General features: G+C 40.5%; 1 protein-coding gene across 1 annotated transcript in view; it reads left to right on the top strand.

The window, feature by feature from the left end:
• Positions 1-13899, top strand: part of ABCB4 (ATP binding cassette subfamily B member 4) — a 79843-nt gene that overhangs the window by 59303 nt on the left and 6641 nt on the right. Inside the window, exons 23-27 of the mRNA XM_081244534.1 lie at positions 187-327; positions 2922-3078; positions 4829-5026; positions 6491-6697; positions 9482-9628. Coding sequence (XP_081100660.1) covers positions 187-327; positions 2922-3078; positions 4829-5026; positions 6491-6697; positions 9482-9628 — 850 coding nt within the window. The remainder of the gene's footprint in view (positions 1-186; positions 328-2921; positions 3079-4828; positions 5027-6490; positions 6698-9481; positions 9629-13899) is intronic.

Here is a 13899-nt window from a genome sequence, read left to right as displayed (position 1 = left end):
AGTGGTTATCCCCCTCTTACAAGTCAGAAAACTGATGCGTAGAGAGGTTAAGTCACTTAAATTAATTATAACTGGGGGCAGAATTTAAACACAGGTTGACTAGACTTAGAAGCTGTGCTCTTTGTACAAGCCAGTGCTAAGAGAGGTTGAAGATAATGGTTACAGATATACTGATTTGCTTTTCAGGAATTCTGTGCGGAAAGCACACATCTATGGAATTACTTTTAGTATTTCACAAGCATTTATGTATTTTTCCCATGCCGGTTGTTTTCGGTTTGGTGCCTATCTCATTGTGAATGGACATATGCACTTCAGAGATGTTATTCTGTAAGTAACTTTTAATTTATTGAGATTATTCCACAATAAAGTTTCAATAGGTCTATGCAAAGGTTTGGAGTAGACCGAAAAACTAACTTGTTTTATGATGAAGTCAGAAAGTTGAATCTACCCCAGAAATCGAATGTTGTCAGTACTCCAAGGACAGTTTCATTATCCGAGTGGACTAAAATCAACCAAGCTCATGAAAATGATCATAAACCAGAATTTCAGTAATACATAGAAGGACAGGAGGACAGCACATGTTCTAAATGCAGAGATAAATCATAATTAGAAAACTGCTGGCGACCATGGACCCAAAACAGAGGTTATAATAGCTTACTATTAACGGGCAACCAAAGATGGCCTTGACAGTGGGATGGGAACGCTTGACTGAAGTCTGGTAAACACTCTGTTCCCTAACCAGCCCTGGGATGACCCTGCCAACTTTTGCCTCTTAGCCTTTCCTATTTTCTTGGTTTCCAAGGCTAACCAATGGTCTTTCAAAATATGCTAAATACATTCAATTAGGTTGCAGTCTAATCTTGCCAAAGGGCAGCCATTCTTTTAAGATCACTTTGGCGTATTTCTGCTCTGATGGGATGATTTTTAAAAAGTAGCAAACAACTTAAAAAAAAAAACCCAGGGTCAAGATGGACAGAGTGAAAGTGTTTAAAAGCTGTACTTTTGTTTTCATCCAAAGTTAAAATAACCATGAAAAAAGAATATATATCTTTGCATCAAACAGGATCCCAGCAGGGAACAAATGGCCCTGCAGATGGGGTAATGGAGGACAGCTTGCTAAAGGGTCTGTTTATAAAGGTGTGAGAAGTATTAAGGTCAGCAGTGCCCAGCTAGGCACCACTAAGACCTTACTTAAGCCTGAAGGGCAAGAGGAGGGAAAGATTTTCAGAAGCCAGCGCAGGGGCCTTCTGTGGTCTTTGGTGGAAGGACCCCAACACCACAACTCTCCAACGGGAAAGAGACCAACACAGCAAACGGCCTGGTCCCACTCCTCCAGCCTCCTTCCCTGCTATGCTATTCCTTGCCAAACCCCATCAGGAGCCAGAGGACCAGAAAACCTTTCGATGCAGACCCTGAAGGTCAGCCTGTCAGGCATAGAGGAGGATGGTATAAGATAGAGATGGGAGAGTAGAAAGTGGTTTTGAAGAGACAGATGGAAATGGCCAGCTGGGAATTACCACTTGGAGACATTCATTGTCTAGACAAATACCAATGAAAAAATTGGCCCTGCTTTTAAAAACTGTTTTGTTTTTATCATTAAAATGTTAAATTCTGGGTAATTGGAAGATAGCTTTTAAAATCTTTCATACTAAAGCTGCATTACAGGCTGTACAGGAAAGCTAGGCAGCTAGCTACATGTGAGTTGTTCATCACTCTTCTAAAATGGGAGTTTTGATAATTAACCTCATCAAATATTTAAGGGAGAGCCTTACTCTACCCACCATTCCCCCCACCCCCCGTGTACTTAAAATACATTTTAATACCTTAGATTTACACTTTGCTGCACAGCAGTAATTAATACAGCATTGTAAATCAACTATACTTCAATTTAAAAAAAAGAATTTAAAAAATAATGTATTAAGTTACAAACCAAAACAGGGAGCCAAATGCCCTGACACCAAATCCAGAGTTATTTATCTGGTCTGTATCAGGGATACAGAAGCAAAGCAGAAAATATTCAGTGCATGGAATTTATTTAATTTTTTCAAACTTGTGGAACTTTGGTCTCTCTTATTTGAGTATAGCTCAAAGAGATCAAAAAAAAAAAAAATACAGTTTCCCTCCAAAATCTTAGATTTAGAAGTTTGGGGGAAATTTTTTTAAGTTCTCTATTAGAGATTTTCCTACCCTCCCCTCTCTCTAGGGAGCTGTGGTGCCAGAAGTAAATAGCTTTGTGGAGGCGCGAATCTCAGAATCTTTAGTTCCTCCTAGAAGTTATAATCCATATCCATTCTTTTAATTGGAGAATAGACCGTTAGCTTAATTGTTTTTTCAGGGTCATAGCCATAGTTATTTTACTTGTAAGAGAAAAGCTATTTGTAGTAAAGGCTTATTTTGCCCAGTAATAATTCTTTAACCACAGTGACGATGATTATTGTTTGTGCGGGGCTGCAGAAGAAACCACACTCTGGAGATCAGGGCTGTAGAGTCAGGAGGAAACCTCACTCCTTGTCTGGTACTGATCAAGTCCCTTCAGCCCCCAGAGCTTCAGTTCCCTCAAGTCTAAACGGGGTATGTGGCTTGTCACTAGAATTACCTGAGATCACAACTCAAGATTCTGTTAGCAGATGCCTCCTGAGACAGGAGAGCTTTACAAAGTTACATGAAATCTAGGAAATGAGAAGCTCCTAAAGGAAGCCAGAAGGCAGTAGAAAAAAGGAGACCCTCAGACAGCGGGTGCCGCCTCCCCTCCCGGTCTCCTTTGGTCTTGGAATTTTCTAGCGATGTGTGGGGGAGAGATGAGGGGGATGAGTAAGGGAGTGAAAACATCAGTACTGGCCAGCAGTAAGTCTTTGGGCTTTGAGACATCTCGGGGCTGAATTATATAAATTAATGTTTAAAATTCTTCTGCTCCCATCTAGGGTGTTTTCAGCGATCGTATTGGGCGCCGTGGCTCTAGGACACGCGAGTTCCTTTGCTCCAGACTATGCTAAAGCCAAGCTGTCTGCAGCACACTTATTCAGCCTGTTTGAAAGACAACCTTTGATTGACAGCCACAGTGAGGAAGGCCTGCGGCCTGTGAGTTCTCTGCTGTCTGATCAGCACTTAGTTAATTTTTTCCTAAAGGTTTGCTGTCTGCTAGATCATGTCGACCGAAAAAAAAAAGGCACAACGTGAGAGTTGTGAGTTAAGTTTTATTCGGGGCAAAATGAGGACTGCAGCCCGGGAGACAGCATCTCAGAGAGCTCGGAGAAACTGCTCCTAAGAGGGAGGGGGAAGGTCAGAGTTCCATAGGATTTTAGTGAAAGGGGCGCGTGCAGTTAAGCACGCATTTTGGCAGAGCCTCGCTACTGGTCACAGGAGCAGATGCCCCCATTAACGATTGTAGTGCTTTTCTAGGTACGAGAAGATGCAAGAAATTGGGTTCATAAAATTTTCTGCTGAAAATACCTAACTATCTGAAGGCCTGTTCTGCCAGTTTCTCCCAGGGCACAGAAAGCCTCGTTCCTGATCTCCTTTCAGGGGGTGTTGAAGGCTGGCGGCTGCCACAGTTTGTGACTTTGTCCTTGTAGAGGCAGATGGCAAGTGGCAATTTTTAGTTGGCAGTCGCAACCACAGGATAAATTTGTAGTGATTACACTGACATTCACTTCACTGGCTTTGTGATAGTTACAAGGCTAGTAATATTTGGCCAACTTTCCTGGCATTTTCAAATTTCATAGGGGGTTGCAAGGATGAACACATCAAAAGTAAAGAACCCCCAAATCCAGATGTACTAGAACTGAATAATTTCCATGAAAATTGTGAGTCATTTCTGCGTGGAAGGTATGTGCCTGTAGCTGTGTAATTGCACTAGCAATTTGGCTTTCATCACATATTGTCGTCACAGCGTTACAACTGGTGAGAAGGCCACTTTATTCAGAGTAGGAGGAATAACCCTTTACTATCCCCAAACTTAGATCTCAGTGTTGTGTTCCTTGCATAACACAAGCCGCTGCACGTTTTAATGCAGGCGAAGCAGCGTGGATAAAGTGATGGGGACTTAACACAACCGTTTTGGAACTTCACCAGGTATTTCCTGTTCTGAGAAAATAGCTGTGCCCAGTGAGGGAGATAAAGAGGCCACCAGGGCTGCAGGCAAGGGCTGTTCACTGAGACGGCAGGTAGAAACTGCTCTAAATCCCCAGGCCTCTGAGCCTTGGGCCATTGACTTGGCTCCAGCCGCAAAATCATCAGTTGGGAAAACTAATTATTTGTCTTCAGTGAACCAGAAATTTTGAGTTAACAACTCTGTAATATGACTCTCTTTAACCTGTACCCCTGGCTCCCATCTTCATTTTATATAACAACTTGCTACCAATACTAACTGGTGCCAGTACCCGTACTGAATATGAATTGTATGTTTCTCTGCTATAGTGTTTTGGTAAAGCTTCCTTGAAATTATGCTTTTTTTTTTTTAAATTTATTTTTGGCTGAATTAGGTCCTCATTGCTGCACGCGGGCTTTCTCTGGTTGCGGCGAGCGGGAGCTACTCTTTGTTGTGGTGCGCGGGCTTCTCATTGCGGTGGCTCCTCGTGTTGTGGAACACGGGTTCTAGGCGCATGGGCTTCATTAGTTGTGGCTCACGGGCTCAGTAGTTGTGGTGCACGGGCGCAGTAGCTCCGTGGCATGTGGGATCTTCCCGGACCAGGGCTCGAGCCCGTGTCCCCTGCATTGGCAGGCAGATTCTTAAGCACTGCACCACCAGGGAAGGCCTTGAAATTATACTTTTTATTCCAGTCATTATCAGACCAATTACAATAGCAACATAAAGATACCTATTTTTTAGGATAAGTTTGAAGGAAATGTGACACTTAATGAAGTCGTGTTCAACTATCCCACACGGCCAAACGTGCCCGTGCTTCAGGGGCTGAGCCTCGAGGTGAAGAAGGGCCAGACGCTGGCCCTGGTGGGCAGCAGCGGCTGTGGGAAAAGCACGGTCGTCCAGCTCCTGGAGCGGTTCTACGACCCCTTGGCTGGAACAGTGGTGAGCACACTTTCTTAAATTAGTAACTTGATTAAAGGCAGTATTTCAAGTGGCTAAACCAATATTCCCATAATGGAAAAAACTGGACAAGACCTATAACCCTAGCTGATGCGATGACCACATTCTATAAACCCCAAGGTGGCACCCATAGTCAGACAAATATATGGGGACGACAGGGTAGAACATCAGGAGTTGAGTGAAGTTCAGAAAGTACTGAGTATGAAGTGGATCTGTGCCCTGCCCTGGGCCTTCTGAGCCAGCGGGAGCCTCCTGCGTGAACACTCACTTGCTTCCTGGGTTATAAAGGTAAGCCGCACAGTCCTGCCAGAGTTCTGAGTAGACTCCCAGGACTCCCTCCCCTCCTCCTGCATTGCCATCTCTCTCTAACCCATACTCCAGCCCTCTCATATTTGGCTTTCAGCATTGATGTTGTGGTGTCTAGCCCCTGGCCCTCTTCCATGAGGGGAGACTTGGCTCTTACCAATAATGCCTGCATTTCCCATTACCTTGGGATGGTACCCACTGACCTAGCCCAGGAAGCCCACCCCCATTTAGAATCACCAGAATGTTAAACTTTGTTGTTTCTTTGGGGAAAATCTTATGCTTCCACTATTACAATTACTCTGAAGGTATGAATATGGGCAAACCAGCTCAACAATACTCTGTAGGTATGCTGTGCTAATACTACAGTGGGAATTTCTTTCTATAGAGGGCAGGACTAGTTGGACTTGTATTTCTTCACCGTGCCCTTTGCATTGCTGGAAGCTGTATTCTCAGCACATCACAAGGCTCCTCTAGAAGCATCATGCCTCCTGCTTACAGCAAACAAAAAAATAATCAAAACCATCATCAACAAAGCCAGTTTTCCAAAGATAAAGATACTGCCCTTTGAGCTTGTCCACTTTCCATTGAACTCTTGTCCTTAGTTTTATCAAAAAGAGAAATGGGGGAAGTTGAAGGCTGGTAGTTCTCAAGTGAAAGAGAGGTAGAGGTAGGAAAGGAGATAACCAGCTTTCAAAATCTGGGGCCATGCTGCTGATCTGCTTTTTTTCCTGGTGTGCCTGGAAGAGGGGGATACAGTCAAGGTGAAAGGTTGCAGTTGTTCAGGTGACAGCAGGTATGAGCAGGACACCTAACCGCATACTTCTTAAAGGCAGAGGACGGTACACTTGCCTGGATGAGGGCAGGTAGGAACAAAGAAAGTAATGTGGAAAGACAGGGCCAAACGTGCCACCATTTTTCCAGGTAGAACAAGAAAGGGATGGCCTAGTCAACATAAAAAAAAAAAAAAAAATCGTTTTGTTGGCTGTGTTGGCCTCCAGCAGTGTAAGAGCTTACAGGCTGTGAGGGTTGGTATTTCACAAACTGCTGATACCCATGTGCAACAGTCCTCCTAGTAACTTACTGTTTAGTTGGTTTTTTTTTTTTAAGCCCTTCTTATAGTTTGTGGGCTTTGGTTTTCAGCTCCTAGATGGTCAAGAAGCAAAGAAGCTCAACATCCAGTGGCTCAGAGCCCAACTCGGAATTGTGTCCCAGGAGCCCATCCTGTTTGACTGCAGCATTGCCGACAACATTGCCTATGGAGACAACAGCCGGTCTGTAAAGATGTCTGAAATTGTGAGTGCCGCCAAAGCAGCCAACATCCATCCTTTCATCGAGACCTTACCCAAAGTAAGTGAACTGGTAGCTTCCTAGGCTGATACCAGAATCAACTGCAAACTGTTTTCCTCCTCCAACAGTTCCCAAAGTTATACTTCAAAGTCTTGTAACAGAACTTGCCTCTGTACTAGCACTGTGACCTTGGAGAAGACACTGAAGTCCATGATACCAAGTTTCCTTACTGGTAAATGGGAAAATTAGGCGTGGTGTCTACCTCATACAAATGTTGTGAGAAGCAAACGAGGTGATGTTAAGTCACCTCAAACTGGTGGTTGAGGGCTGTGTTCGTACTGTAGCCATGTTTGCTTTATTCCTTACGGTACTTTCTTTTTTAAACATTTTATTTTGAGATAATTATAGATTAATGTGCAGCTGTAAGGAATACAGAGATCTTGTGTACCCTTGACCCAGTTTCCTCCAACTACATCTTGCAAAACTAATAGGGTATTGCAACCACGATACTAATTTTGATACAATCCACTGATCTTGCTCAGACTTCCCCAGCTTTATTATACTTGTCTGCATTTGGATACGTTTGTAGTTCTATGAAATTTTATTGCGTGTGTGGACTCATGTATCCACTACCCCTGTCAAGATATGGAATGTTTTCATCACCACAGATTCCTCATGTTGCCCTTTCATAGCCACACACCCCTCTTCCCTGCCCTTACTCCCCATGACCCCTGGCAACCACTAACTGTTCTCCATTTCTGTAATCTTATACTTTAAGAATGTTATGTAAACATATGTACAGTACATAACCTTGTGAGATTAGCTTTTTCCCTCAGCATAATTCCCTGAAGCTGTTGTGTATAACTGTAGTTCATGCCTTTTTATTGCTGAGTCGGATGGCTCCATGGTCTGGATGGCCCGCAGCTTTTTAAATTTGTATTGGGGTAGAGTTGATTTACAATGCTGTGTTAGTTTCTGGTGTACAGCAAGTGAATCACTTATACATATACATTTATCCACTCTTTTAGATTCTTTTCCCATATAGGCCATTACAGAGTACTGAGTAGAGTTCCTGGTGCTATACAGTAGGTCCTAATTAGTTACCGATTTTATATATAGTAGTGTGTATGTGTCAATCCCAATCTCCCAATTTATCCCCCTCCCCTTACCCACTGGTAACCATAAGTTTATTTTCTACATCTGTAACTCTATTTCTGTTTTGTAGAGAAAAGGGAACCCTCTTGCACTGTTGGTGGGAATGTAAATTGATACAGCCACTATGGAGAACAGTATGGAGGTTCCTTACAAAAAGTAAAAATAGAGCTACCATATGGTCCTCAGCTTTTTTAACTAGTCACCTGTTGAAGCACATCTAGGTTGTTTCCGTTTGGGCTATTAAGAGTAAAGCTGCTATAAATACTTGTGTACAGGTTTTAGTGTGACCCTACATTTTTATTTCTCTGCGATGAATGCCCAGGAGCACAACTGCTAGACCATATGCTAATTGCTTGTTTAACTTTTTAAGAAACTGCTAAACTGTTTTCCAAGGTGGCTCTGCCATTTCATTTTCCCACCAGCAAGTATGAGGGATACAGTTGCTCTGAATCTTTGCCAGCATTTGCTGTTGCCACTATTTTTTCTACCATCCTGATAGGTGTATAGTGATATCTTACTGTGGTTTTAATTTGCGTTTCCTAATGGCAGAGGACGTTGAACATTTTTTTATATAGTTATTGGCCATCTATATTTCCTCTTTGGTGAAATGTCTTTTCATATCTTTTGCCCATTTTCTAATTGGATTATTTTTTACTGTTGAGTTTTGACAGATTTTTATATATTCATGTTACTAGTCCTGTGTTGGAAATGTAGTTTGCAAATATTTTCTCCCAGTTTGTAGCTTATTTTTTCATCCTTTTAACAGGGTCTTTTTCAGAGCTTCGGTTTTTAATTTTGATGAGGTCCAATTCATTTTTTCCTTTTGCAGACTATGCTTTTGATGTCAAGTCCGAGAACTCTTTGCCTAGCCCTTGGTCCTGAAGATTTTTCTCCACTGTTTATTTTCTAAATTTATGCTTTTACATTTTACTTTCAATTTCACACTTCATTTGAGTTAATTTTGGTATAAGGTTGTTTTTCTTTAGTGTTTTCTTTCTTTGGAGGACTGTACTCTCCAATTTCCACGGTCCCCAACACTCCCTATTTATTACCTCATTATAGCAGCTATGACTATAGCCAAATTGCAGTGAAATCAATATAGATTTGAAAAATAAGAGTTCAGTGAAACAATTTTCACAGTGACTAGTAACTTCATCTTATATTGAGTGCTGTGTATGTATTTTTTTTCTCTTGATTACATATTCTTTAAGTGTAAGAACACAGACAAATTCATTTTTATACTTCCCACAGTTCTGGCATAATAGGTAGCTGGTAAATATTTAAGTGAATGAATGAGTTTAAAAAAGAATAAACTAGGCTCCATGTGAGTCACGTGAATATTTCAAATAAAAAATGTTATACCTTAAACACTAACATGTAACCATGTTAGGACTCCAATGATAGCAGATCAACTGACATTTTGATAATGGTAGGAATTGGAGAATCTGTTGCAGCATACCATTGAAAACTAAGGTCATTAATTTTCTAGTTTGATTTTGAAAATCAATGTCCTGTTAAAAAAATTAAATGGACAACTTGGTAGTTGTTACAGAAACTTTTTAGTGATTCTAAGTAATTTTTTCTTATAATTAGAACTGTCAAGTGTTAAGAAGTAAAACTTTATTCAATATGTCATTAGAATTTTTCTGAGCTAGAACTTTATTAACTTTACTAATGGCTAACTTGCAGAAATATGAAACAAGAGTGGGAGATAAGGGGACTCAGCTTTCAGGAGGTCAAAAACAGAGGATTGCTATTGCCCGAGCACTCATCCGACACCCCCGAATTCTACTGTTGGATGAAGCTACATCAGCTCTGGATACTGAAAGTGAAAAGGTATGGCCTCCTACCTCATGTCCCATTTAATTTATAAAATAGACTTCTTTGTGCAGTCAACCATGAAAAAAATAGATAAACACAGTAACAGCTCAATATCCAGGGGGAAAAAGAAACCCAATCAAGAAATGGGCAGAAGACCTAAATAGTTATTTCTCCAAAGAAGACATACAGATGGCCAACAAGCGCATAAAAAGATGCTCCACATTACTAATTAATGGAGAAATGCAAATCAAAACTACAGTGAGGTACCACCTCACACTGGTCAGAATGGCCATCATCAAAAAGTCAACAGGGACTACCCTGGTGGCCCAGTGGTTAAGAATCCACCTACCAATTCAGGGAACATGGGTTGGATCACTGGTCCGGGAAGATCCCACATGCTGCAGAGCAACTGTGCCACAACTACTGAAGCCTGCGCACCTAGAGCCCATGCTCTGCAACAATAGAAGCCGCCACAATGAGAAGCCCATGCGCTGCAAGGAAGAGTAGCCGCTGCTTGCCACAACTAGAGAAAGCCTGCGTGCAGCAACAAAGACCCAACACAGCCATCCATCCATAAATAAATAAATAAATAAAATAAAATTTTATTTACTTATTTATTTTTTAAAAAGTCTACAAATAACAAATGCTGGAGAGGGTGTGAAGAAAAGGGAACTCTCCTACACTGTTGGCGGGACTGTAAATTGGTACAACCATTATGGAGAACAATATGGAGGTTCCTTAAAAAACTAAAAATAGGGCCTCCCTGGTGGCGCAGTGGTTGAGAGTCCGCCTGCCGATGCAGGGGACGCGGGTTCGTGCCCCGGTCTGGGAGGATCCCACATGCCGCGGAGCGGCTGGGCCCGTGAGCCATGGCCGCTGGGCCTGCGCGTCCGGAGCCTGTGCTCCGCAACGGGAGAGGCCACAGCAGTGAGAGGCCCACGTACCGCAAAAAGAAAAAAAAAAAAAAAAAAAACTAAAAATAGAGTTGCCATACGATCCAGCAATCCCACTCCTGGGCATATATCTGAAGAAAAACATGTTCTGAAAGTATACATGCACCCCAATGTTCATTGCAGCACTGCTTACAATAGCCAGGATATGGAAGCAACCTAAATGTCCATTGACAGACGAATGGATAAAGAAGATGTGGTACATATATACAATGGAATGCTACTCAGCCATAAAAAAGAACAAAATAATGCCATTTGCAGCAACATGGATGGGCCTAGAGATTATTATACTAAGTGAGGTAAGTCAGAGAAAGACAAATACCATTATGATATCACTCAAATGTGGAATCTAATTTAAAACTGATACAAAGGAACTTATTCACAAAACAGAAATAGACTCACAGACATAGAAAACAAACTTATGGTTGCCAAAGGGGAAAGGGGGGGAGGGATAAATTAGTCTGGTTTTAAAATGTACATACTACTATATATAAAATAGATAACTAACAAGGACCTACTGTATAGCACAGGGAACTATACTCAGTATTCTGGAATAACCTATATGAGAAAAGAATTTGAAAAAGAATACATACCTGTATGAATACATACCTGTATATGTATAACTGAATTACTCTGCTGTACACCTGAAATTAACACACCATTGTAAATCAACTCTATTTCAATAAAATTTTTAAAAATACGCAAGCACAGAAAAAAACAAATGTAGATAGCGGTTATTTTGAGGTAGAATATTTTTATTGAATCCCTTCCAGCATTTTCCAAATTTTCAAAAATGACCACATATTACTTGCATAAAATGTTATTTTTTGCACTTTTCATTTCCTTTAGCACATTAATAATGGAAAACCTGGGAAATAAAATACTCAAAAGTGAAGTAGTTAAGTTTAAATCATTTTGTGACTAGTGTGAGAATCCATTTTTATTATAAAGAACATAACTATATGCAAGATGGATTATGTAGCTACCCACCACCAGTCCCTCCCATCAGGAAATTTGCCCAAGCCTCTCAGATAGCCTCATCCACCAGAGGGCAGACAGCAGAAGCAAGAAGAACTACAATCCTGCAGCCTGTGGAACAAAAACCACATTCACAGAAAGATAGACAAGATGAATATATATATATACCAGTTGAAGGAACAAGATAAAACCCCAGAAAAACAACTATATGAAGTGGAGATAGGCAACCTTCCAGAAAAAGAATTCAGAATAATGACAGTGAAGATGATCCAGGACCTCGGAAAAAGAATGGAGGCAAAGATCAAGAAGATGCAAGAAATGCTTAACAGAGACCTGGAAGAATTAAAGAACAAACAGAGATGAACAATATAATAACTGAAATGAAAAAATATACTAGAAGGAATCAATAGCAGAATAACTGAGGCAGAAGAACAGATAAGTGACCTGGAAGACAGAATGGTGGAATTCACTGCTGCGGAACAGAATAAAGAAAAAAGAATGAAAAGAAATGAAGACAGCCTAAGAGACCTCTGGGACAACATTAAACGCACCAACATTTGCATTATATGGGTCCCAGAAGGAGAAGAGAGAGAGAAAGGACCAGAGAAAATATTTGAAGAGATTATAGTCAGAAACTTCCCTAACATGGGAAAGGAAATAGCCAGTCAAGTACAGGAAGCGCAGCAAGTCCCATACAGGATAAACCCAAGGAGAAACACGCTGAGACACAGAATAATCAAATTGGCAAAAATTAAAGACAAAGAAAAATTATTGAAAGCAGCAAGGGAAAAACCACGAATAACATACAAGGGAACTACCATAAGGTTAACAGCTGAGTTCTCAGCAGGAACTCTACAAGCCAGAAGGGAGTGGCATGATAGACTTAAAGTGAAGAAAGGGAAGAACCTACAACCAAGATTACTCTACCCCGCAAGGATTTCATTCAGATTCGATGGAGAAATCAAAAGCTTTACAGACAAGCAAAAGCTAAGAGAATTGAGAACCACCAAATCAGCTCTACAACGAATGCTAAAGGGGCTTCTCTAAGTGGGAAACACAAGAGAAGAAAAGGACCAACAAAAACAAACCCAAAAGAATTAAGAAAATGGTCATAGGAACATACATATCAATAATTACCTTAAACGTGAATGGATTAAATGCTCCAACCAAAAGACACAGGCTTCCTGAATGGATACAAAAACAAGACCCATACATATGCTGTCTACAAGAGACCCACTTCAGACCTAGGGACACATACAGATTGAAAGTGAGGGGATGGAAAAAGGTATTCCATGCAAATGGAAATCAAAAGAAAGCTGGAGTAGCTATACTCATATCAAATAAAATAGACTTTAAAATAAAGAATGTTACAAGAGACAAGGAAGGACACTACATAATGATCAAGGGATCAATCCAAGAAGAAGATATAACAATTATATATGCACCCAACATAGGAGCACCTCAATACATAAGGCAACTGCTATAAAAGAGGAAATCTACAGTAACACAATAATACTAGAGCACTTTAACACCTCACTTACACCAATGGACAGATCATCCAAAATGCAAATAAATAAGGAAACAAATTTTAAATGACACAATAGACCAGCTAGATTTAATTGATATTTATAGGACATTCCATCCAAAAACAGCAGATTACACTTTCTTCTCGAATGCACACAGAACATTCTCCAGGATAGATTACATCTTGGGTCACAAATCAAGCCTCAGTAAATTTAAGAAAACTGAAATCATATCAAGCATCTTTTCTGACCACAATGCTATGAGATTAGAAATGAATTACAGGGAATAAAACGTAAAAAACACAAACACATGGAGGCTAAACAATATGTTACTAAATAACGAAGACTGAAGAAATCCAAGAGGAGATCAAAAAATACCTAGAGACAAATGACAATAAAAACACGACAATCCAAAAGCTATGGGATGCAGCAAAAGCAGTTCTAAGAGTGAAGTTTATAGCTATACAAGCTTACCTCCAGAAACTAGAAAAATCTCAAGTAAACAATCTAAACTTACACCTAAAGGAACTAGAGAAAGAAGAACAAACAAAACCCAAAGTTAGCAGAAGGAAAGAAATCATAAAGATCACAGCAGAAATAAATGAAATAGAAACAAAGAAAACAATAGCAAAGATCAATAAAACTAAAAGCTGGTTCTTGGAGAAGATAAACAAAATTGATAAACCATTGGCCAGACTCACCAAGAAAAAGAGGGAGAGGACTCAAATCAATATAGTTAGAAATGATAAAGGAGAAGTTACAGTAGACACCACAGAAATACAAAGCATTCTAAGAGACTACTACAAGCAACTCTATGCCAATAAAATGGACAACC

This window comes from Mesoplodon bidens, assembly GCF_964165515.1.
Source record: "Mesoplodon bidens genome assembly, chromosome: 9".
NCBI lineage: Eukaryota > Metazoa > Chordata > Mammalia > Artiodactyla > Ziphiidae > Mesoplodon > Mesoplodon bidens.
The sequence above is the reverse complement of the archived record's forward strand: the minus strand, read 5'-3'. Positions and strand labels throughout refer to the sequence as shown.